Here is a 27,190-nt window from a genome sequence, read left to right as displayed (position 1 = left end):
TGTTTTTGCAGTAAAATTCTCACCATCACAGAGACGCTAAGCAAGCCTGACTAATATACGAAGCTTTAAAAGTGCTCTAAAAGCTGATGTGGATTCACCGCCTTTCATGCTGACTGTCAAATCAACATGTTTTTAAGCTACAAGGAGTGTGTTCTTTAGTGATGACTTGAAGGGCTTTGGAGAGTTTGTATCCTTCACTGTGAAAAAGTTGTACCCAGTCAAATGTGAGGGGAAAAAAAGTTTTCTTTGGGTTGCTGCTGTAGTGAAAGCTGCACTTTCTTCCACACAGAAGGGAGGATACGCGTGACATATCAAACGTTGTTCAGTCAGTCGAGGTTTGCATGGCTGCCTGTCATTCTGACATCTGTACTTTGCTCATTGGTGATCAGTCATTCTCCCAGTCTAGTATTCTCTTTTTTATTGAAACAACACTGGAAAAATAAAAAATTAAAGAGAGAAAAAGAAATGGGGAATATATTTAGACGTAAAGCAACCGCAACACTAGGTACTTAAGTCACTGCGTGCTTTTCTCAGCGAGCTTTCTCACCAATTTCTTCTGCACATTTACATTTTAAGAGCCGCCACACTTATCGAAAGCGGCTGAGCTCGAAAGCGCCCATTCAGCGACCTGCTTGCAGACTGGTGATGGACAGCTTTCAGGCATCAAAGCTGGGAGTTTTTCTACGCCAGGCGGTCTTTCTCATAACAGCACCAACCTCCTGTCAGCACAGGCTAAACTGTCTGACAGCAGACCCACACCGTCAACAGACTCCTGCCCAAGTTCCTTTCATTGTTCCATGTATTATTAATAAATAGTGAAAGGCTCCTGGTGTGCACGCCATGTTGCTGCAGGCAGCACCAGTCCCCACAGATAATGTTAAATAATGTCTATGACAGTTAGGTCAACTGTGTGTGATTGTAGAGTGTCACTGCCTGGACAAACTGTATTTTTAGCTGTTAAAATCTGTATTATATAACACATGTGGGGGGTTTCTTTTTGTGTGCACTTTTTGTTAAATATCTATGATCTTGTCACGATCAGTTAAAAAATATGTACTTTTCTACAACAAGATGATGGATTGACATGGACATCCATACTCCCATCAGGTGACTGCACAAATATGTTGCACACCCAACACTACTATGTAATCCTGCCACCGGAAGAAGAGTTACCCCTAAGCTGTCTTCCTGCCGGTGTTGTCTCCAGTTGTGTCCTGTGTCACTGAACATCAACAGATAGGCCGTGAGCCAATCAGAGCTGCCGTAGCGGCCCTGCGTGGCAACAGCAGTGATTTGGGTTCTCCTCCCCAGGTCCACCTCCAACCACTGGTATCGGTCTGAGACCAGAGGAGACCAACCTCCAGCTCCTGCACAGGGGACAAAAACAAAGAGTGGATTATAATAATGGGTATACGCGGTTAGTGTAAACTTAGTGTGAGTATTATTCTTGTTGTGGGACCACGACTCTTACACAGTCACACTGCAGGCACTATGGTTATCATAAGGTAAATATTATATTTTAACAAGAAGACCTGGTTTAAGATCAAGATGAAGTTCAGGCAAAAAGCAGTTACGGTCGACAGTGAAAAAAATGCTCTGTGTTTGTGTGTGAAAACATTAGCATAAAAAGTCATTGGTGTAAGGTTTGACCAGTCAGGTGGTGATTAACTAATCTGACCAGCTGACCACTGTTCACATGCATAAGTTAGTATTGTGGATCACATTTGCAAAACGGTATTACTAATACTCCATCCAAGCATGTGTTATTTGACTGTTTGGTTAGCCACGGCTCTGTAAATGGTGTCAAAATCATTTCACTTGTTATTCTGTGTTTGCAGCCTATAACCATCCTAAGCGTTGATTAACTCTGAGCTGTGTGACTTTTGACTGACTTGAGACATTTGTATGAGTGTGAGTAGTAAAAATGAAAAGAATGGAAATAATACCAGTTCAAACAGCCAATTTGGAGAAATCATTAAAGAACAAGAAATCAAAGACAGCAACATAAATTACCAATAATCCGCTAATGCCTGTTGATGCCTTCAGGTATCTAAATTAAGATTTAACACACCATTTTATTCTGTTTTTGTCTTTTAAAGCATTTCTTGGTTTGTACAATACATTTTTTTTAGATATTCTTAAGTCTTCAGATTGATTATAAAATGGTAAATGGGTGTTTTCTAATCTGCATACTTCAACAGCTCAAATATCTGGATCCAAGCATGGCAGCCACTTCAGTATGAAATCTTCAGGTTTTTCATATCACAAAATGTCACGATGGTCAAAGATGCCAAGAAGCCATTGGCTCCCTTTAATCGACTTGAAGGGAAGTTTAAAAACTATTTGCCAAAAATGCAGATCCCTTCAGAGATGACAGAAACATCACAGAGAGCGTTTAAGTTACTGGAAAGGTATATTAGTTAATGTTCCATTTGTAAATATTTTCTTCATAATAAGGAGACCCTGCTTTGAACTTTAAATATTGCAAATCACAGTACAATTATAGTGCATCCCTTTTCTGGATTTGATTGAAGTCCACATAGATGCTCACAGACATAAAACCCTAGAATATGTCAACATTTGCCTGGTTTCATGATGATAACTAATAAATCCTCAAGACATTAAGTGGGATATATCTGGGCCACAAACCCTTTGAAGAAAAATGGATTAGATGATGCAGCACCAGAATGGTATTTATGAATCTCCACAAGTAAGTGTCAAGATTTGTCCTGCCATTTAATGGATCTGTTCTGGTTTTTATGAGCTCACCAAGGTCACAATATGAGAGAAAGTGAATGTGATTCAACTTCACTTAAAATATCTTCTCTGACATGAGACAAATCACTGAGCTGAAACTTTTGTCTGTTCTCCAGTGACATGCAGAGTACTATCATATTTTCCAGGGGTAACGTGCTCCATTTTTGTCTGGGCAACATCTGTTGCAACAGCTGGAGAGGACACTCAGGGATGTAAGGGACTAACACACACTGTGTTCATGCTGTTGTCTAAAATAGGTACTTCCATCAGCACTGTGGTATGTCTGACACTGCTATACCATTTTTTTTAAGAAGATGCAAGTGTGGAGGTAGCAGCACACTGGAAGGACAGAGTCATAATACCTAAATGCACTCATTTAGAAATCCTCATTAGAATGAAGGCTGATAGTCTATAGTTAGATCTGCACATTTTCTTGTTTCAAAGGGAATTCAGATAAAACTAAGGTTATTGAGCTATGTTCTAAAATTTAGAATCAAAAAATCTTGAACAGTCAGGCGCCATCTAATCTTAAAGACCTAATAGTAGCATATAACTCCAACATAGCATTTTACTATTGGACTGCTGGCTTACCTGTGGTTACTAGGATATTTAAAAGGAGTATGGGAGGGAGAGCCTTCATCTTTCCGGAACCTCGTCTATGGAACCAGCTCCGAGTTTGGATTCTACTGTAATTAGGATTAAACTTTCCTATTTTATAATATTTATATTCAGGATTGGATCAGATTAACCTCCTGTCTGCACTACAAACGGCCTAGGTTGCTGGGGGCTTCCCATGATGCACTGAGTGTTTCTTCTTCCCTCACTCTCTTTGTGTTTACACACCACTCTACATTTAATCATTACTTAATTTTAATCTGGCTCTCTTCAATAGAGCATCTTTTGTCACGCTCACTCCAACCTGTTGCAGCAGATGGATGGTTCTCCTGCAGGTGTCTTCCTGTTAAAAGGGAGTTTTTCCTTCCCACTGACAACAAAGTGCTTACTCATAGGGAGTCATTTGATTATTGGGGTTTTCTCTCTATTACTGTAGGGTCTTTATCTTACAATATAAAGCACTTTGAGGTGATTTGGTGCTATATAAACAAAGCTGAATTGAACTGAACAGAAATGACTGTTCAGTTTGAAGCCTTTGAACTCAGCTATTTGTGCAAAAAGTACAGCTATAAAAATACGTTTTTGGATTTCTTCTAGTGTTGACTTTTTTTCTTTTTTTTGCCTGCCAGTGTTGATTTTTTTTTAGCTACAAACAAAAATCACGGTGGATTTTTCAAAACTAAGGACCTTTAATATCCAAGTAAATTAATCAAATAAAAAATATATAATGCAATAAACCTGTTTAAGTAGAGCTAGCAATACACCCTCCAATTAAGTATCACAAAATGTTGGGGTATATTTGACAATGTATCACTGTTTAGTGTTTTTATCAAGCTTCGTTGTTGAAGTGAAATCAAAAGTAAAGTAGGTGAAAGTTGATTTCACTAAATGTTCCACAAAGAATAACGTGGAGTATTCACACACAGATTATAATATCCTTTGGCATCTTAATCAAAGAAGAAAAACTCACTGTCATGCATAGTAAGCAAAAATCTAAATGAATCTGGATTAGAATATTGAATATAAGAGCATATAAGGAGAAACAACATATTTGTTTTGTGGTACTCAATTTTATTGAGCTAGTATGTGTTTTTAATGTTTTGCCTGCTGTAACACAGTAATTTCTCAAAATTTCTGGCATAAACAAAATATATCTTATCTGAAATAAGCTGCTGAATATTTATGCACCAGACTCCATCAGGGATGTTTGAGTCTGAGAGCCTCCATGATTTGTTTTTCTATAAGTACAGTTAGTTGCATCCAATCACCTCTAATCACCTCAAGCTCATGTTTCAAATGAAATGTTTTGGGAAAAGATTAAAATATCTGGATTTGAAAAAAGAATGGTGTAGATCGAAACAGGAAAGATGGCAGGAACACACAGCAGGAGTGTGAACTGTGTCATATAAAATACTGCAGTTAATCAAGTGGGTTTGTATTTGGGAAATTTAGGAACATGTCGCAGAGGATGAGTAGGTTGGAGAAAGGGAGTGAAGAAGTGAACTAGCCCAGAAAGTGAAACAAAGGCAGAAAAGGACTGAAAGGCACAGACACAAAGAGTGGTGCCCTGATGCAGTTGCTAACCTTTGCAGAGACATTGCCATAACTAACACAGCTGCAATCTGATTTTATTTTACTTTGGATGCTGCTGGTATCCCTGACTCAATGGAGTATGTGTGTGTGTGTGTGTGTGTGTGTGTGTGTGTGTGTGTGTGTGTGTGTGTGTGTGTGTGTGTGTTTGAGTGGCTGTGTCTGAGTTTGTGAGTCTACATGTGTGTAAGCTTGATAAAAAGTGCTGAGTCAGGGCAAAGCAAATCCATGGTGCCCAAGGAGCAGATGGAGGGATTTCTCCCCTACTGAGGGTGCACACATACACACCACACCCACACACACACACACATACACACCACACCCACACACACACACACACACGATAACGCAGCCACCCTGAAGAGCAGTTGAGATTGTGTTGTCAAAGTGATGTCATGCTGCTATTAGGACAATGTAAATCAATACTACAAACTCTTTCAAACTGCCAAAGTGGACACAGTGTCTTTTTATCACATCTATTATTAATCCTCCTTATATCAGTTTACTGTGTTAACCAGAGGTGTGGACTCGAGTCACATGACTTGGACTCGAGTCAGACTCGAGTCATTAATTTTATGACTTTAGACTTGACTTGAAAAAATGTTCTAAGACTTGTGACTTGACTTGGACTTTTACACCAATGACTTGGGACTTGAATTGGACTTGAACCGGTTTACTTGAAAAGACTTGATATTTTACCCCAAATATAAAATTTAACATGCATATTATATAGAGATTGAAAATGTGACGTCATTCACGGGTAGAACCGCAAAGGATTCTGGGAACTCGTGGCAAGAGGTACTAGCGCACGCAGGCTTTCAATTAAAATCAGTCACACAGCGATAAAAAGAAACACAAAAATGTCAAGAAGCTGTTGTATTATTAACTGCAATAGCCGGTCGCATGACAGCCACGGGAAGCCGACGGGTAAAGAGATCGGTTGTTATCGGATTACGTCGTTGAAGAGAAATTGTTCGAGCCATGTTTCCGAAGTAACAAAGAGGCGACTGGATTGCAGCCATTCAAAGACCAAATATAACGTCCCAGAACACTCCAGCTCACAGGTTAGTCTGCTCCAAGCATTCCCACAAAGGTCAGTCTGCTGTTGTAGTTAATGCGTCATTTTCATAACATAATTGGTGATATAGGTTACAAGCAAGTCTGGCGCTGAACAGAAATTGTCGCACTATGCTCCTTTGTTTATTGTGCATAAATAGTGAATTATCCTGACACAATATTGCGTTTCGCTTCTGTTATTATGGTACATTGACAAAAACATATACTTTTATTCACAGGATAAAACAGGTTTTTTGTATCACTAATTGCCCAGTACGATTACAGCATACAATATTATTGTCACTGCTACATTTCTGTGATGCTACCAGAAATTATTTCCACTACTAATTAATTACCGTTGAGCTCAAAGGTCCTATTAATAAACGGTTAAGGAATGTGTATTTATGACGACAATTTGTGAGACTGGTAAACTTATGATACGTACGATGGTCTTTCGTTCTACACGGTGCATTTCAAGGTCCTGCACCCATCCGTCGGTAAACTGTACCTGGGCTTGTTGCAGTGACCGGAAGTTACTAAACTTCATGAGTGTATGCACTCACTCCAAGAACCGTATAATTATAAATATGCATATAAATATGCTACGATGAGATAGCTGACTTCATCTAACTAGCAAATGTTTTCCAGGCTACGTTGGTGATACAGTTTTTTTTAATGTGTATGATATTTTTGTCATGCGATTTTAAAGCTGGTCCTACAACTGCATCCAAGAATAACATGCAGCTTATCTCAGAACTGTCGGTGAAAATTATTCTTGGAGCTAGGTTTAATTGAGCTGCATTTTAAAGAGGTGCAATTTCACAATTTGTGTATATTTTCTAAGTTCACTATTTTGTATGTGTTGAGAAAAACACAGATTTTAAAATTACATGGTCTAATATTTATATTTAGCATAACTGCAACATTATTTTTTCGTTTGTTTTTTTTAAAGACTCGAAAGGACTTGAAATTCAAAGTTTCAGACTTGTGACTTGACTCGGACTTTTACACCAGTGACTTGAGACTCGACTCTGACTTGCCTGACATTACTTGAGACTTGACTTGAGACTTGAGGATAAAGACTTGAGACTTACTTGAGACTTGCAAAACAATGACTTGGTCCCACCTCTGGTGTTAACACAACCCGCCATGAACTTCATTTGAATTGTTCAACATAGCACGCTGCAGAACAGATTGCTAAAGTACAGCAGTGATTGGTAATGTCAGTCAGCATCATAACTGATCATAGAGATTATGGACCTTTAAAAAAACAGCCCACACTTTCAGTTGTAGCTTGAAGGAGAAACAAATCTAACAACTTTAATAATGGCTCAGTTCCATTCTGCCTCCCAGTATAATGTGTCAGTGAGAAAGTATCCACGCTGCCAGCATGTTGAAATCTCTTCATCAAATTGGTTGATTGCTATGAGATGAAGTGAGATGCATGGCAACATGCTAACATTCAACTCAAGGAACAGTAGAGAAGTCAATGTTCAGCTGAGCAACGTTACAGAGAGTAGTTATTTTAATTTGTAGTTAATTTTAAAAAGGCAAACATGTATATTCATCACAACTTAAAAGGGAAATATATTACAAGGGAAATATTTCAAGCCCTTATTGTTTTAGTTTAGGTGATTATAGCTTACATAATATTTCCTAAAATCAGCCAAAAGAGAAAAAAAATTCAACAGAGAAATCTGTTCTGCGTTGAAAACCTCTGAAAAGCAACTCGTTTATACCGTTAGTACTTAGTACCGCAAATTCCCACTGCAGTGTGGCGTGGACTGCATTAGTGCGTGGTTCTGCAGAAGTGTTATTGAAGGCCGGGTTGCTTTAAAAACAGCTTTCAGCTTCTCTGTATTTTTAGGGTGGGTTCTTTTTGACAATCACTCATCGATTCTCTGTGGAGTTCAGGTCAGGTGAGCTGTTGGCCAGCACAGTAATAATATGGTCAGCAAACCATTTGGCAGTAGTTTTGGCACTATGGGCAGATGGCAAGTCCTGCTGGAAAAGGAAATCAGCATCTCAGTAAAGCTTGTCAGCAGACGGAAGCATGAATAAAAAGCATGCAATAAAATCTCCTGGTAGAAAGTTGCAGGAAACTCTGTGGTATAACCACAACTAATGCTGCAATCCAGATAGCTTGGAACTTTGATGTCAGAACTCGGGTGTGATGTCATTCCCATTTTGGTTTTCAGCAAGATAGAAGCATCCAGGTATCAATAAAAATAAACTTTTTTTGCACTTAAAAACCACATTCATGGGTAGAGCCATGCAAATGAACACCTTGGCGTCACGTTTAACCCATGTGAGTAATCATTATTTATCAATGTGTGTTTTAGAAGGGGCATACTGTAACCCAAGAAATGATTTTTTCCTAGATTTAATCTGTTTTTGGTGCCTAAAAAGTAAGCAGTGAGTGAAAGCCAAGGCTAAAAGCAAATGTGGGGGAATAAAGCAAAGCTTGAGAAACAAAGCAGCAGTCTCCTGGCTGACAAACTTGTGACTTCACTTGAATTAACCGTGTCTGAGGTCATCTTCTTTTCTCTTGCTGTGCTTCCTGCTTGTTAGGGCAGCAGCTAAAGGCCAGAGCTAATAAGTACCTCAGTAACATGGACACTGACAGCGCAAGAGGAGAGAGCAGACAGGCTGACCTTTACTCATTACAGCTGGAGTGGAGAGGGAAGAAGTGACAAACACAAACAAAGGAAAGGAAGAGACTGACAGAGTGACAGAAGAAGGCAGATCAATTGACATCTATAGGACTGCAGAGGAGGGAGACTTAAGAAGAGAGGAAGAAAGGAAGAAACACCTGGAAGAGAGGAGCGCTGAAGGGGTCTAAATAAAAGAGGGGAGAACTGGGTATAAAGTGTTTGGGGAAAAAAACTAATGACCATGTTTCTCACATATCACCTGTTTGATCAGCAGCATAATTATTTCTGTCAGTTCTAATCCAGCATATCTGTTTGTTTTCTCTGTATAGCCTGTTTTATACAGACTATGGTATGTACCAAGGCTGCATTCCTTCCAGTACTGAAAGGAGGCACCATACACCTATACTGAAGGAAGCTCAAGGTCACGTTTATTTATATAGCACATTACCAACAGTCTATGCTGCACAAAGTGCTTCACAGTGTAAAAGGAAGGAAGAAGGACACCAACAAACAGACATGCAAATAGTCCTATCATAGTTTTCAGACAAGGAAAGACTTCAAATAAAGAAAAGCACCTAAAAAAACAGCAGCAGCTCGATTTGTTCAAAGAATTCAAGGTGAATGAGTTTGAGTTCCACATCCAACAACATCAACAGCATTATCCTTTTTTATGTAATCTTTAAATACCTGTCCCTATTGCCAGTCTTGGCAGCCGGGGGTCAGTCCGCCAGGGCCTCCGCTCCTGGCCGCCACCCGGAACACAATGCACCCGACCCCTATGGCGCCTCCTGCGGGTGGTGGGCCTGCGGGAGGATGGGCCCATGTCTCCTCTTCGGGCTGTGCCCGGCCGGGCCCCATCCGGGAGGGCCTCAGAGTAGAGCAGCTGCTGCTCCACATCGAAAGGAGCCAGCTGAGGTGGTTCGGGCATCTGACAAGGATGCCCCCTGGGCGCCTCCTGGGTGAGGTGTTCCAGGCATGTCCCACCGGGAGGAGGCCCCGGGGCAGACCCAGGACACGCTGGAGAGATTATATCTCTCAGCTGGCCTGGGAACGCCTTGGTATTCCCCGGGATAAGCTGGAGGAGGTGGCTGGGGAGAGGGAGGTCTGGGCCTCTTTGCTTAGGCTGCTGCCCCCGCAACCCGGCCTCGGATAAAGCGGATGAAGATGGATGGATGGATGGATTTAAATACCTGCTAGTATTTTATCTGCAAAAGCAGCTATGTTCCAGGAGAAAATGTAGTGGCTAATGCTAAACAAATACACAGCCTACACCAGCCATCCTAACATTTCAGTCTGGGTCCCATCAACAAAATAAATAAATGGTCTGCCAAGAGTGATAGAACAAATTTTTTAATAAAGAAGTTTCTATTTAAGAACATGAGATAATTATTTTTTGTTATTGCATTTGGGTATTGAAAATTATGTATTTTATTGGTACTGGTGCCAACTATTAAAATGCTCGTATCCTGACATGATTGAAAAGCACTGTAGAGCAGCTGTACTTTGTTGCTACAAGTAATTCCTTTGAGTTTATGGTTTGCCTTGTTTACATTAAAATATTGATTTGAGACATTTAGATTTTACTGTAGAACACTGGCCAAATAAGAAACAAATGTAATTAGCAAATTTCCAATTAAAACATGCACGCACAGCAGAATTATATAAGAACTACAAGTTCAAGCAAGAGTTTTGAATTTTTGTCACAAAGTAAATTAGCTTTTATTTTCATTGCACAATTTAAAAACAAAACAGACACCTTTACATCTGTACCAACAACAGTACCCAGGTGCAATGCTCTTTGAGAATTTAGGAGTAAGTTAATGCCAAACAGTCTGCTTGGAAATTAGATTTGAGGTGAGACTGGGAGACTGTGCAGTTTTGATTTCTTCATGGTTGGTCAATAAAAAACTGGATAAATTGTAGTATTGATTGCACAATGTTTTATTATTAAAATGTATTCATCTGCATCTGGTAGATTTTGAAAAGCCACCTATTTGTCTTAGGAGTGTGATAATCTACTGAGAGTACCTAGTGTTTAGGTAGGATTCAAGTTCTACTCTTCCATAAACAAGCACATCCTTTCATATAAGTTAATATGTGTCATTGCGGTAAATCGGGCATGGTTTTATTTGGGCTAGCATGAAAGCATCAAAGGGGGTGTTATTTTAGAGGCTTCCTCCTGGCTCAGAGCTAGGATACAGGCCAAGGACACGTGGTGTCAGCTATGGATTATGACTTTTTCATGGTGGGCAGGGGTGGGAGATGGAACAGAAACTCACAGATAACAAGTTCAGTTCCCACAGCACCAAGTTTGTGCCCATCAGAAACTGCAAATGTTTCACAAGTGTCCTTGAGTCACACCAAATAAGAACACCATCTTAGTGCCTAAGATTGATTTAGATCAAAATAAGAAAAAAAAAACTACTGAGAAACCACACATGACTGGGATTATCGGAAATGTGGAACAGATTTTTGATAAAAGCCTCATATGAATTAACAAGCTATATCACTGCAAAACACTTGTTACGTAAAAAAAAAGAGAAACAAAATCTTTACACTCTTTAAACCCATGCACGTACAGTATCTCACTCTGTGATTAGTAAACATGAAACATTGTCAAAATGATCATATTTTAGTTCATATGGATAAAGAAGTAAAACGGAAATAGTCCAACATATCTACACACATTTGTTTGCCATAAAATTATTATAGAAAACCCCAACGATCAGACAACCGCCAATAAAGTAGCACTTGGCGACAGTGGGAAGGAAAAGCTCCCTTTAAAAAGGAAGAAACTTCCAGCAGAACCAGGCTCAGGTAGGGGCAGCTATCTGCCATGACCAGGTGGGGGTGAGGCGAGGGAGACAGGACAAAAGAGAGCCAGAGATTAATAATAGCTAGTGATTAAATGCAGAGTTGTGTATAAACACGTACTGAGTGAAAACAGGTGAGTGAAGAAGAAACACTAAGTGCATCATGGGAAGCCCCCGAGGTCTGTTGCTGTGTAACTGAGAAGGGAGTTCAGGGTCACCTAATCCTAAAAGTAGAGAGGGTATCTGTCTCCCAAATCAAAACTGGGAGCTTGTTCCTCAGGAGTGAAGTCCGAAGGCTGAAGGCTATGCCTCCTATGCTCCTTTCACCACATGTAAGCCAGCAGTTTGAGAGCAAAGGGCTCCGTTGGGGTGATATGGTACTATGATGTTTTTAAGATAACATGGGGTCTGATTATTTAAGACCCTGTATGTGAGGAGAAGGAAAGCATCAAAGGGGTGTTTTTTAGAGGCTTTTCCCTCTGCTTGCTATTGTTGACCTGCCTGGTTTTGCAAATTTATGTAAGAAAAACTAACTATGCATATGTGAGCTTATGTATCAGAACCTGCTTCTTTTTATGTGCATTTGAGTGCTAGCAATGATCTCTGATGGCACAACCATATTTACAAAGGATGGGCACTACAGTTTTCCTCCTAAAACCTTCATTTTGTCACTTAGACTTAATGATACTGCAGTCACGTCCTGTTTATATAGCTGACTGCTTTTGATTGGAGAGCTATAAATTTTCTCAGCAACCCAATTACATGTCCCTATAAAATCTTTATTATCTATGCTATTTATTATCTTTTAATGGTGAAGCTCGTTGTTAGTAAATCTCTAGTTTCAAACTAGCAGTAGCCACTAGGAATTTTACTGAGAAATACCTGCTGCTGCAGTTACTGTATGTTCATGACCAAAGTCTGTGGCTTGACCACAGAGAGACCAATCAAGCCGGTGACACAGCTTTTGTTGCAACAAATAATGGAGCAGTGCCCCTGGTGCTAGACAGAGCCATCTCCACTTGCAGAATTAACTTCAGCTTTTGTCTCTGCTAATAAGACGGTAAAAGAACTCAACATCCTGCAATCTATTTCTATCCTCTCTGTTCTAATTGCTATCTCCACCATGTTAGTGTCTATTGGGAAATAGATGGTGACACAACGCTTGTCAGGGCAGTGGCTTTACAAGGAGGAATAGATGTGTCTGCCAGATAAATGTACTGTTTGGTTAGCACTGCTGCACAGTTGTTCATGTCAACAGAAGGTTGGAACAAGAAGACAAAAGCAGAACTGTGGTAGAGGGGAAAGGATACGAGCCATTACAACAAGGGAAAAAAGTCACCCAAAGTCAGCGGGTCTCAAAGATGCAGTAAGTCACAGATAACTAAGCAGAGACGCATGGCAGTATTTCAGGCCAAGCTCTGTAAATGTGTCTGTGTCTGGTTTTTAAACTGATTTGAGTGGGAGAGTCAAATATGAGACAGAGCTTGAGGTGTATTTCTGACAACCTGGGAGATAATATGCAGCTATATATAAAACTGACCGGGCACCAGAGCAAATAAACAGTCTTGGAAGTAAAAAAAAAAAGAAAAAGAAAGAAAAAAAGAAAAAAGAAACACCTGAAAGATACAGAGGCCAGGTCACTGAAATCTTTTATGAAAGCCTTTAATACAGGTATAGCAAAACCACTTTTAGTGTCCAAATGCAGCAAAGAAAAGAGCTTAAAATCATAAAAACCAATGTGATTTTTTTAAATATGTAACAAAGCTGATCTTTGAGTTATACAGAATCCTAAGGGGGTCTTAATTCATCTTGAAAATGAGAAGATAGGATCCTTATTCCCAGAAAAAGAACCTGTGATTATTATTTGATAAGTGAATACTCCCTGTGAAAGGACAGTGCTTAGAACTTACGATGCTTGGTTGCCTTTATTCTGCTTCAAGATGCATCAAACACTTTTAAAACATATTTAAGTCTCTTGATTTACTTTTTCTGCATGAAGGGCTTATGCTGGGCTTAACCTGGGCTCATGATCATTTCCATACCATTGAATATATTCGAGAATTTAGAGCTGGGCATTTTCTCTAGTGGATGAGGATGAATTTGAGCTAAAAGACCTTTATTATTGACCAACATTAGCTAAGTTGGGTGAAATAAATGGTAACATCAACCCAAAAGTGCTGAATGTATAAAAGTAAATATTTCGTAAGACGATTTTTCATGTGCAACCTGGTTTCATTGCTGCCGTGCGGTTTAAGTTTTGATCAAGTTTAAGCACGTGAAGCTTTTAGCTTAAAATGTAATTTGTGTTCATTTCAAACTGTCGTATTTCCCATTAATAGCATGACCCTCAGTTACTGAGCTTGGCAGTGATGGTACTGACACTTCCATATTGCAGATGTTGAGAAGTGAGCATTAACAATGAGCAGTGTATATCAGAAATTAACCTTCTTGACAACTCCATTAGGAGTCTTCATCCACCGATACTTGCCATCTGAACCGTGTGTGACCATGGCCATGCATATCCATTAATAATATACAGGATGTTATTAAATATATGATATTTCATGTGAGTGAACACAGTTAAAGAAGACTTATGGGTCCCAGATAGTTTATTATCAGCAGTAAATTGGGGTTAGTCACAGCATAAAAATGTGATTTTTAATGAGCTGTCATGGATTAGTTACCGGTACTCTGGCTATTTTCAGTAAATTGACTGAAGGATGTAGAAGCAATGTAGACAGAATGCTAAGATTAGAGGCTCTTTAGCTGCATTTTGTCAAGGAATGAGGCAATATTTATATATATTTATCCATATAATAAGATTTATGGGGAGGCTGACTACCTCAGATTAGAAGGAACTGAATGGAGGAGCTGTGGAATTTAACTAGATAGGGTGTTTAACAGTAAGCAGTAAGTGGGCACCTGGGGTGGCAAAGGTGACACATAAACATATCACACTTAAATCAATATCTGATTCTACATTTAATTCCCCCCCTCTGCTAATGTTGCACCCCTCCTTGAACTCTAAATGAGCACTTCCAGAAAATGATTACTGGGGACTGATGGAGTGTTCCAAGCCTGTTTCAGCATAATTATAGTGACTCTAATGTGCAATTATCAGTATGGACCACTGAAAAACAGAAACTGTTTAGAAGTTAAATACTGCCATTAACATTTGCCTATAAATGTTAAATGCGGCCATTAACATTTGGCTTTAAGATGAAATGGAGTTATCTTAATGTTTTCTTGGCAGTCCAAATGAGACTGAGTTTAAATTATAATTACAGCTGACCACACTGTACAAAGAAGAGCGGCAAGAGAGAGGAACTGCTGGATTTGAGAGGAGGGAGGGGCTAAAGAACTCTATTGTCATTCCCCTTATATGGAGGCAGATTTCAGCTCAGTATCTGTAATATGAACACCTGAGTGCACCCATTTAACATCAGCTTGATCACCCCTGTGGGAAATTTCCCCTGTGCTTTTCTTTAGTCCTGTAACAGCATTGACACAAAGATGAGACTGTTAACTAACTCAAGAAGAATCGCAGGTTTCCAGGCATACATCATGTATTTTCAAATTTTTCAAATGCTTTGTCACGGAGCAAACTCCCACTAGGATAGATGAAAATTCAGTGTGTGTGTGTGTGTGTGTGTGTGTGTGTGTGTGTGAGTGAGAACTGGCTGACTTTGCCAATAGCAGTAAAATAGCTTTTTTCAAATCTAAAGCCCTGTTCTGGACTTCACTTTGCTTTTTTTCCACACAAGACCCTCAGTTCCAGTTCTAGGCCTGATGAGGTGGAAAAAGTCAAGCCTAAAGGCAGTAACAGCAAGGCACTGATCAGCTTGTACAAAGCGTCCTGGCATCTATTAACCTTTATGTACCTCAAGAACCAAACTGCCACTGTACAGAAGATTTGAGCGTGACTGACCTCATTATTCTGGATTTGAAAGGTGTACCTTGTACCCCGTTCTGCCTTGGATTCACTTTCCGTCAGGTGCTATCAGCGGTGTGAAAATATTTCTTCATTAAATAACAGGTTGAATCTGGACAGATGGCACCACACTGCTCCTCATTTATGAACAGAAATTTCAAAAATGTTATCCCCAACTCTGTGCCTCTGTATTGCTTTAGGCGTCTGAACTCACATGGGTCAATATAAGTTTTGTTTTTACTTAGGCTCTGATAAGCTGCTGCACCACTTGCACTAGTCTCACTCCTCCAGTAAAGTAGTTCAACTTAGTCCTACAAAAGTGTCTTTCTTGCATAACTGATGGCAAAAAAAACCAAACTTGCTCAACATATTGAGGACTGTTGCTCCTTGGCCTTTAAATTAAAGCCTTCTGCTTGAGGGCCTCTGCTGAATTCTGTGTCAAAGCCTCTCTCTGGCCTCTCCCAAGACCCTTTTTTTATAGCTTCATCAGAAGGAGCAACTCTCAGTGCCAGGGCCATTTCCCAGCCTAATGAATTGGCCACGTTCAATGTTCAGCCAAATAATGCATACAGTGAGGCACAGTACTGGGAGTGGAGGCAGTACTGTGATCCTTGAGTGGGATTAACAGGGCACCATGTGTGAGCAGCCTATCCAGCACCAGTCCCCATATGGGCTGAGCAGCCACGATGCAACTCAAGAGGTGGGAATGAGAGCCAAAGGAGCCCAAGGAAGCACGTGGGAGTTCTGTCACCTTCATCTAATCCGGCTGCTTGGCTTCTAGTAGACTTCTAACTACTTTGTGATGGACAGGACACTTCACTGTGCTTTGCTCTTCACTTTTTATTGCCCCTGTTCACCAACAAGAGGGAACTAGTGGAAACTGACAATCACTGTTGTAGAATCCTGAGTAAATGACAGGACGCTGTTTCTGTTGTTCCTTTAAACAACAAATGAGGGTGGGATCAAGAACTTCCTGGAATCTGCTTGTAAAAACCAAAACTATTTACATTTGGCTTGTATAGGTCTGGGCCACTTTCAGACGGATCTTTACAATCCTGTTATGACCATTTCACCACAGATCTCAAATGTGTGCAATGAGCAGTGGGTTTCTCTGTCAGACTGGTCAGACTTCCATGTTCAAGATCGTAGTTTGGGGCTCAACTTAGCAGTTTCAGGATGTATGCATGTATTTTTTTGAAATTTACAACATTGTGCATTGTGAATTCTATTTTAAAGTTAAAAAAGGGAGAATACTCAGCAGGAGAGACCCAAAAAAGCTGAAGGGTTGCTGTTTTGACACACATGAAGGAGATTCAGAGACACATCATAGAGACGCCATCAGAACAGGACTTCCTGTTATTAATCTAAAAATAGCCTCACCGAGCGTTGTCCAGATATGCCTAACAGTTGACTTTGAAGGGTTTTAGTTTTCATGAGTTATTCCCACCACTTTGTAATCATACCTCAAACCGAGTTCTACTTCTGCCACTAAAAGTACACGGGACCTGAGATGGTACCTTGTGGTATTTCGCACTAGGATGTTGCCTTTGGATCCCTTAACGTTATTTGTTGATCACCTTGTGAATCCTGCGGATGTCTGATCAGACTAGGATGTGGGGAGTCTGGAGGCTGGATCAATTCATTAGGTTCATTATGTCCCACAAGTCATTCCTGAGGAGTTTCTGCAATGTGCCAGGTGTGCAACAATGCGCCAGGTAAATGTTGGTTTCTAAATAACATGCACATAAATGGCAGGAGCCCAGGTTTTCCAGCACAATGTAGCATTTCATTGTCCCATAAATGTATTGTACGTGTACAATGACAATAAAGGCCTATTCTGTTTTATTCTATAATAATGCTTTGATAAGTGTTATTCACATTACTTGTCAGTGGTTTTAATGTGGCAGATGAATTATGTATTTTGCAGATATTTTCTACCTCCCAAGACATATTCTGAACCTGCCCTGAATGAAATTACAAACTGAGCAGACACAGTACATGTTACACTAGGCAGTTGGAAGTGGTCCAATAAGTGCCTGGCTTTAGTGTTTCAGTGGAAAAACGAAAACAATAATTCCTCTGTCTCAGTCTAATATCGATCAGGGGCCTGTTCTTCGTACCGCGCTAAGTGAGTTAGCTGGATGAGATTGTTGACGATTTCGCGTGATCCTGGATCGTTCGGTTCCCCGAAGCCCATCCGGGACTTGCTGTCATAGCAACAGAGCCGTAAGCGTAAACCTGCTGGGGAGCAGGTTTACTTTATGTAAACAGGATTAGATCGCGGCCACGCAGGTATGTCCGCGTCATTCATACGAAAGCAACAGCGATATTCCACCACTGTTTCACCATAAATAAATAACATCAATGTAACTAAAGATAATGCAGCACTTGATCCTTTTAGTGATGTCACACAGATACATACAGGTCATTCCCTAAAAAAGGGAAATGTACTATTAACATTCTATTACATGTATGTGATTATTACAGATGTAATTCATATTTCAGAGTAGTAATTGTAAATTACTTCGTGTAATCAAGATGAGAGACCACGGCTATAAAAGCGAAGGTGGATTTGGGAAGTCTGTCGCAGTCATATCCTGTCCGTTTACGCGAGCAACCCATTGCGGAAGGTGCAAGATTGATAAGGAGAGTCCTCAGAATTCAGCGTATATTGCGGGACAGACAGGATCCTTTAGCTCAGCGCGACAGTGTGCTCATAGAGAGATATCGATTTTCCCGTGAGGGTATTATTCACTTAACCAACTTGTTGACGAGGGGGTGCAGGACCACCACCTGTCTTTTTTTGCTCTGCCCTTTTCTTGGTTGCTGTTATGAACAAACAAACAGAGTATTCCAGGGTCTCTTTCCAAGAGACGACAAGCAATATAAGTGATAAATATTACCATTCTGTAGAATATTCTTATATTTCACTTTTACTTGTTCCCATGTTCTAGTGGGTCCTGTTGTGGCTCTAATGTGAAAGGGGATATAATATAACATATTATAATATAATATAATGTAATATAATATTGGATAATATGGTGTGATATGATAAATCTACCCTACCGCCTACTGGTGTTGGCCAGAGGGGCCGATGGCGCGATATGGCAGCCTGGCTTCTGTCAGTCTGCCCCAGGGCAGCTGTGGCTACAACCGTAGCTGCCTCCACCAGTGTGTGAATGTGAGAGTGAATGAATAGTGGCATTGTAAAGCGCTTTGGGTGCCTTGAAAAGCGCTATATAAATCCACTCCATTATTATTATTATTATTGAATTACTTACGAGTTTAATTTGTCAGAAACTTTCTGCCAGCCCTCTCTCCTTGCTTTTGCAGCCTTTGCAGTGTTCCCTTGCGTTTTAATTAAACTCTGAAACTCCTGAAATCCCTCACTCAAGAGTTCTTGCTCTGCTGCCGAAAAATACCGAGCGCGCTCCTTCGACATTTTCGCCGACCAATCAAAGGGTTGCCGATCAATGTTTCTACTATCGATGCGTAGCCCCTGTTGGGCCACCCAGTGATCTCACATTACTTCATCCAGCTATACTAATCGTCAACAACAGGTGTGTTCGGGGAACCGGAATAGCGAGCTCAGAGTTAGCGCGATGATTTGGTCTTGGATGTTTCATTTGATCTTGGATGTAGTAAGCGACGTACGAAGCACAGGGCCCAGGTGTGTACATCGTTTACAAACAACCTTATTTAAAAAACAACATTCTGGTGGCTCATCTTCCATTTTTCTCCAGCTTGATCAAATTATTCTTACAGTCTGAGTAAAAGATGAAGAAGTCTCCCGCTCCCACTGACGATGTTGTCCACTGGTTCTGCAGTCTGCAAGTGAGCTTTGTAAAGCTCCAAACATGGCATTGTAGCCCTTTGCAAGGCCAGCATCTGCATCCAGTAGAGACATCTCTCTTGAATTTTTACTGTGTTCTGTGAATCACAACCCAGTTTTATGTCCCTATTGCGAGCAGGTGGCCCGGTAGAGACTTTTGATGTACTAGTGTAATATAATTTCAGTGTGTTGTACAGTACAAATTGTTAGCAGTAACTGTTCTTTATCTATCTATCTATCTATCTCACATGTTAGAGTCATTTATAAAACAAATGATAAATTGATAAATGTCATCTTCTTCTCTTTGTTTCGATATCCCTACAGCCAACGCGAATGTATTTCTCACACTCTGTGAATCCAGCTTAGGCTTGCCTTTGATGTTTTGTGCTCAGTGCCCTGTAGGGAGGCAAAGACTCTCCTGCACCACTGACACCCACAGAACTGAGCACATCTCAGTAAAAAGACAGAGAGTCGGTCAAGGAGTACTGTTTTTTTTGTTGTTGTTTTTTAATTCTCAGTCTGTTCCTACCATTTCATTGGCCTGAAGGTGCTTCTTGACGGTTGATGTCAACAACTGACCAAATGTATGAAGCGTAAAGCTGCACAAGGTAAAAACTTTTTTATGGATAGCCTGCACCTCAAACCCCTCACTGTTAATACTTTCAAACACAAATGTGAAAAATGGAAAAGGTCATTGCTGTAAGGGAAAAGGGTAGAGAAGAATGATAACCATGCAGGTTGAGCTAACACAAATCTTATATTTAGCCCTTTTCGACAGAATAGTTGCAGGAAATATGAAACCGTTCCTGTTTTTTTTACCAACAACATTTAAAGAACTGATGATCAAACAGATTAGATCAATGACCTTTGTTATATTTTTAGTTTGTTTTTTTAAGAACTCGAGGTAAGCAGTGGAAACAAAAGCACAGAGTAAACTTACTGTTCTTTGACTTTTCGATTTTGTGTATCCACCATGTTTGAGTTGGATGTACAGGACGAATGTAAAGGAGATATTTAACTGAATGGGGGTTTGGGGGGGTCAGTACATAATGAAACTTGTTTTTTTTAATAAAAAGAACTATCTCAGTCTTAACCCAATATTATTATTTATACACTTTCTTCTAAGAAAGTTTGCGAAAGTTGCTTTGTGGCCTCTCATAGGTGCTTTGGGGTCAGCCATCAACGTTCAGCCTCAATTGTCACAGCACTGACCAGTGGCCCAGTGTTTTGTGTTGCTAAATTTATATTCCTTAATGATTGTTATTCATGTTGTTTTCTGCTCACGTTATATTTGTGGTTCCAGCTTTTAGTTTCAGCCACTGTGTCTTCCATGTGTTCCAAGTTTCGTGTCCAGTCAGTCGCGTCTCAGTGTCAAGTCTGTGTCTCTGTGCACGCTTCACGTTTCACTTTGACAGTCTTATGTCCTATGTTAGTGTGTTCAGTTTTGCTTTGCCTTTGTCTTTGTATGTCTGATTAGTCCCTGCTGTGTTTCCACCTTTCCGTTTGTTGTCACGTTCTCTACATTACCTGTGTGTCATGTGTAGTTCCATTTTCTTCAGTCATGTCAAGTCTTGTCCAGTGACTAATGACCAGTCAGGAGTTTCCTAGTTCTAGTTTGAGTTTGTTTTGTTTCATTAGTATTCATGTATCTTGTTTTTAGTTTGCATTTTCAAGCAATAATGCTGCCGCCTTTAGTTAAGCTTTCTGTCTCCGAAACTGGCGTTTGGGTCCTGACCTAGCCTGCCACATAGCTCACCATGACATCAATAGCATTTTGATCTTTATAAAGTTTTATTACTGAGAGAAGTTTTTAACAAAAGATAAAAAATAAAGGAACTAAATCCACTGATTGATCCTTTACAAGTGAATACTTCATGACAATAGTTTTTGTAAGGGGGGGGGGGGGTTAAAAACATGAAAAACGTGTGCGGTTTGGAAGGTAAATCCAGTGTGTCACACAATCTGGGTCAGATAAGATTCAAGAAGCATACAAAGTCCCAGCATGATGTCACAAGCTACACTGCAGACAGACATATGTTGACATTGTTTCCACATACAGCAAAAAAAAAAATGCAATAGTAACAGGAAATGCATGTCTCATCCGACTGTCAACTTATTTGGTTACCAACCGAGTGTAGACAGCCAGATGACATCTGCTCCACATACACAAGCTAGTATTACCAGATGGCAATTTAATTTTGGAACATTTTTTTTAAACCAAGAGCAAGAACTCAATCCAATCAAGACCAAGAAAAGACAGTCGGCCAGTCGCGACAGTAATTCAAACGTCATAATGTTTGCTGGAGTACTGAAATCTGGTTTCTGTGTATGCAGATGCCTTCCACATGCACAAAACATGATGAGAACCATCTGACAGAAGGGGATACAGTTCTTTGTTTATTCTTGTTAGCCAACACAAAAAAGATCAACCAGCAAAAACAGCATCTTACAAGAACTGGGCGAAAGGTGTGTGAAGCACAGTATAGCAAAATACATATGAAGCCCACAGTGTGTGTACCTATTATCTTTCTGCGACATCCACAGTTGTGGGCTGTACGATGACTACACCATGAGGATAATTGAATTTTACTGTGAGTGCTCTGTAAGGTCAGCCAAATGGATTTCTTCACAAGGTAGCAAATAAAACAAAAACAAAATAATTGCCTTTACAATAAGAGAGCACTCCCCAATGAGTTCAGTTTTATGTTTGAACTTTTACTGCTGTGTGGGATTAAGTTTGAGTAATGAATTCTGGGTAATAAAGTCACAGTTTCACTTGGGCTTGCAGTGGTGCACGGCTAACCAGCTTGGATTGTCTCTGTTAGCATTTTTGACAATTACCAGGGTACTAACAGCAGATGGTGAAACGTCTAAGTTTAACAATAACAATGAATAACTACTCACCTTCTCTCCTGTTGACCTTAGCAAAGACCGGCCCATGACTACTGGACAGCTGGGAGGAGCTTCTGAAGGATGATGGTAGAAGACTGGACATCAGTGGGTTGTCACAAACATCTGTTATCCAGCCACAGCAGAAAAGACAGAGATCAGTGTTTACACTCACGGTCTGTTTCACTGGACATTCATAAGGACTTTCTGTGAGGAGTTTGCATGTTCTCCCTTTGCCTATGTTAGTGTTGTCTAGGTGCTCTGGTTTCCTCTTGCAGTCCAAAGACATTTAGGCTAAATGTTCATCCTGAATCCACCGTGGGTTTGGAAGTGGGAAAGATTCTGCACTTAAAGTCTGTATGTATCTCACTTTCCCAGGAACTGGCTTTGGTAAGGTGTCACATCCCCTCAACAAAATGATCAGATCTATCATAACTGTCAAGGGGGGAGGGGGGACCCCATCCACTCTTCCAAAACAGTTAGCCTAAAGGAAAGTACAGATTAAGAGTTTAGAGCTGTGTAAGTGAGGCACATAATGTAGGATGCTTTGTATGGTCAGTAAGACTAGAAAAAGTGATCTATACTAGCCCATTTCAATCAGTCTCATAGGCTAATATCTCAGTGTGTTTTGCTCATATGATAGTGTCATTCCACCTGAAAGGTTAAACTTGGATTGCCCGATACCCAAAATATATGTAATCCTAGGTTGGGGGATAGATATGGGGCCTTAAAATGCTCTTTCAGGCAATAAGACAGCTTGGTTTCATGGAGAGACGTTTACATGCCTCATACACTCTAATGTTTATGGAAATCAAGGACAAGCAATACATCAACGTTCAAATTTTATATGAATTAGTGACTTATGTACCTGCAGTTGAGTCATTGATACAATGCAAAAACTATATCATAAAGTGAAGTGCTTATTATGATGTTATGAATGGCTTTGATGATCAGAGGATCTACACTATGACAAGAGTTTGTCCACGGGCCTTTATTAGAAAATGTAAATTCTGCAGTAGTAATATAAAGTGTATATAAAATACTGACAAATGTTTGAGTATATTCATTCAGTCTTTAATATAATCAGTGTTATGCTTATTAAAGAAACACTGGACAAATTTTACCAGACCATTAATACAGGGTTTAAAGTAATAAAGGGGGAAAAATCTGATTGTGATACATTGATCACAATTACACAATGTGTACACAATTACTACAACTTGCAGCAGTGAAGTGTGCATATGAACTATACAATTTCATTGGTTTTCTGCTTTAATACTGACGCTGCTAGGATGAATCTTAAATATTGAATCAATGAACACAGAAAATAAATCATTTCTCTGTTACCGAACAAGGTCAAATGCTGGCATACTGAACCTTAGTGATGTAAATTTATTTAAAAAATTCAGCACTAATGCCAACAGGTATTCAGTAGAAATACTAGATATAACCATATCAGAAAAAAGTCTTGTTATTGCAACATATGTAACACATACTTTTATTTGTAATTGATCGTATACATTTACGACGAACAGCATCATAAATGCTGTTTCTCATCATCAGTTATAAGCGGTATCCATGACATTTTGTCTGATGTACGTACACTACAAGTGCGTCTAGCGAGTTCTAGCAACAAATCAGCCACAAAATGCTTGGGCTTCTAAACTGATAACCTTTAAGACCCAAAGGATTCACTGCCAAAGGCAAGATGCCAAAAGAAACCAGAGATCCTCTTTCCATGATTCAGTGGTCCAGGACAAATTTTAAAATATGTCAGAAATATAAACAATACCAGTGAAGTGATTTTAATGTTGTGGCTCCCTGTGTTTAAATTGCTGTAGCGTATATCTGCCAATGCTACTTCACAGCTGTTGTTTTTTTGAAGTGCAAGAACACATTAGTGAACAGGATTACCCTTCGGTGGAGGACCCAGACTCGATATTTCTGTCTGTCAGAATAAGTCATGCTGAAGAACCCTTTAGTGAAGAACTGAGGGCTGCTGTTCTCCTCATGACTGAAGTACTTATAAGACAGAGGCTGTGACTAATATGTCATTTATTCACAGGGAAGCCGTTTCCCCAGAACACCTGACTATTAGATCATTACAAATGTTCACTCATTTCTATGACTATTGTGTAATCTAACATTTTTTAATGGATTTCCACCACCAAGAAGAGTCGGCCTAAATTATTCACAATCCCTTCAGAGATGCCTGGTCCTGTCTCCCAACCATGACAACAAGGCTTCCTCTGAGATTACTTTGTCAACATTATTGTACTTCATTTCAAGCACAGAGGGATTTTCATTACCTGAGACTATAAACCAGAGACTGTTGACAGTTTTGAATAGCCTGTCATATCCACCTAAGCCTTTTCCATCTAAAACCGCTCTTCCCTGCAAGTACTTGAGAGTTTGTGCATTTCTATTCAAGCTCAGGTGAATTTATTGTCGGAAATCTATTCTTTACTTTGGGTAGCCCTGTGCAAGAAATTGGATAATCACAACTGTCATTTCTTTCAGTAGTCCATGTTTTAAAACAACAGCAATACTTAAAAAAAATACTACACCACCAAACAGTTGCACAAAGTAATAAAGTAATATTAGTCAACTACGGAAAACAGGAAAACATCCAGGCATTTTCTTTGAAGCCGTGATGCACTGATGCAGATCCCATATGGACAGCAGTGACTTGTAAGCCCTTCATAACATAGGAAACAGTAAACATGTTTCTCACCTACAGAAAAATGAAGATTAAAGAACAGATAATTAAGCTGTGCAGTATAAAATGACAGTGGGAATGACAAGGTGTTCAGGAAATGTATAATCTCACTATAAGATTATAAGCTGTGCAGTATAAAATGCCAGGATGTTTTCCTTAGTTTACTAATATTACATAACCTTGTTCATCTGTCCTCCTTAACAAGTGAGCCAAATCTCAACAAACCTTTGCACAACATTGTCACACCTAAAGCAAATATTAACATCTATGTTTTAAAAAAAGATTTATTATAAATCCCAACTTGTTTGATTTTCATATTTATACCCCCCTGCAAGTAAGCCACATTCTCCAACTGCCTTTTTCTCCCACATATCCGTAAATAACTTAACAGATACCAGAATTTGTGTCTGCAATACTGAATAAAGAATGTGAAAAAGCTGTTGTTTCCCACCTTATGGATGTGGATTTTGCTAGTTATGCTAAAGAGCTTTTTCTAACTTCTCATTTTGAACAGCAATTACGTAGTGTAGCTAAGTTACATGTAGCTAGCTAGCTTTAGCTTGTTAACAGACTAAAGTTTTAGCCTAGGTATAGCTAGCAAAATAATCAATGAATATCTTAGTCAGTCAGGTTAGCAAAGCAGACTAATTTAATGACCCATTATATTACAAACTTATTTCTTATGCAGGTCGTTATTTTAACAAAATAAAGTAATATAAAGGTACAAAGAAAGGCATGCAACTACTGTCATGGCTATGTTTAATTCCTTGCTGGAGGGGAGAGGGAGGGGAAACAGGGATACAAAGGAGGGCGGGAACAACTAATCTATAGTGCCTTTTTCACTGTGCAATATTTTTGTGTTAATATCCAACAGTGCAATAGACTCACAATAGTTGAAATGTGCAATTCCCTTGTATATTCTTATTTCTATTTATTCTATTTATCCCTATTGTATACTCTGTATTTATATATGTATCTTTATTTATATATGTGTATATGTGTATATATGGTATATTTCTGCTCACATTCTGCAACTTCTGTCGGTGCTGTGCTACTGAAAGCTGAATTTCCCAGAGAAACCCACCCGAGGGATAAATAAAGTTTCATCTAATCTAATCTAATCTAATCTAGCAAATGGATAAAACTGTGCTGTTCATGTGGCAGCATGAACTCTTGGACAACAAACGTCAATAATCCCATCATAAACAGTAGAGACTGGTAGTTTGGAAGAATAGATGTGCAGTAAATCACAAGTCTGTCAGTCAGAAGACTGCAGTTTGTGTCCTGTTTGGAATCTTAGCATTTTGAGTTTGTTTTCACTTGCTAAATAATCTACAGTTTTTACTCCCTAGAGTTAAACTATGCTGCACAACATTAACCCTGCTGCTTAAAATGATGCTTACTCAGTGCATTTAAATGCAGCACCCAGGGGTCCTCTGCAAGCATCCATATGTGACGAGTTGGCAGTGAGACTTGGCCTAATAACCTCGTGTCATCATCCACTGTGGCAAAAGGCACACATGTGACACTCCAGAGGCTTCAAGGAAACAGTACAGTTGTCTCGTGTGTGCCTGCTTCAGCAGATACTTGCTCGAGCCAACCTACAGTGGGTGAGCATGGACTCAAGCCCGAGCGACTGGATTCTGATTCTATTTCACTAAATGTGCACAGTCATCATCAATAACTGGGGATTTCAGCTGTTTTTTAAGCAGTGAATCTTTGCAGATTTTCATTTCAGTTCATTTATGGAAACAACATATAACCCATGCAACCTAACACATTTCATATCATTCTGATGCTGCTTCACCTGCGTCTAGCTTAGTCTAAAGCAGACAGAGATACTAAACAAGATATAGATGATGACCGAAAGGGCATGAGTGCTGTAAAACATCATCAGATTTCTGAATAAGCAAGTCTGATTTTCTTCAGAGTTGCTGTGACATTTGAAAGGTGGCTGTGAGGGGGAAAAAAGTACTGATTAACACAGGCAAACATGATATAACATGATATAGCAATCATATATAAGATGCTTTGAAATCCCAGCCACTAACTAACTTTATTAGACTAAAAAACAGCTTCAAGTTTTGCTTAGAACTTTTACTGAGGACTAAACTGACAGAAGGACTAACTGGATTTGATTGTGGAACAATAATGCAAACACTGATAGAGCCTGTACTACCGGAAACCTAATATAACACTATTATAACACTATTACAAGTAAACTAAAGCTATGCTTGAAATAAGTCTATTATTTTGAGTCCCTGAATTCTGAGCGTTAATTATTTAAGTGTATGTTTTTGTCACTTAGTAAATTTCCACAAAGAAGTGGAATAA

At 39.6% G+C, this 27,190-nt stretch overlaps 1 protein-coding gene across 2 annotated transcripts in view; it reads right to left on the bottom strand.

Annotated features, from left to right (window-relative positions):
• Positions 1–27,190, bottom strand: part of LOC309691999 (contactin-associated protein-like 4) — a 125,382-nt gene that overhangs the window by 73,318 nt on the left and 24,874 nt on the right. For both annotated transcript variants that reach the window (XM_082510100.1, XM_082510099.1), the window contains exons 2-3: positions 22,153–22,263; positions 1,174–1,367 (exon numbers count right to left, since the gene is read on the bottom strand). In XM_082510100.1, the coding sequence (XP_082366226.1) occupies positions 1,174–1,367; positions 22,153–22,263 (305 nt within the window). The remainder of the gene's footprint in view (positions 1–1,173; positions 1,368–22,152; positions 22,264–27,190) is intronic.

The sequence above is a fragment of the Aulonocara stuartgranti genome (genome assembly GCF_965226115.1).
Source record: "Aulonocara stuartgranti genome assembly, chromosome: 17".
Classification (NCBI taxonomy): Eukaryota; Metazoa; Chordata; class Actinopteri; order Cichliformes; family Cichlidae; genus Aulonocara; species Aulonocara stuartgranti.
Note: the sequence above shows the minus strand (reverse complement) of the source record. Positions and strands in the feature narration are given on the sequence as shown.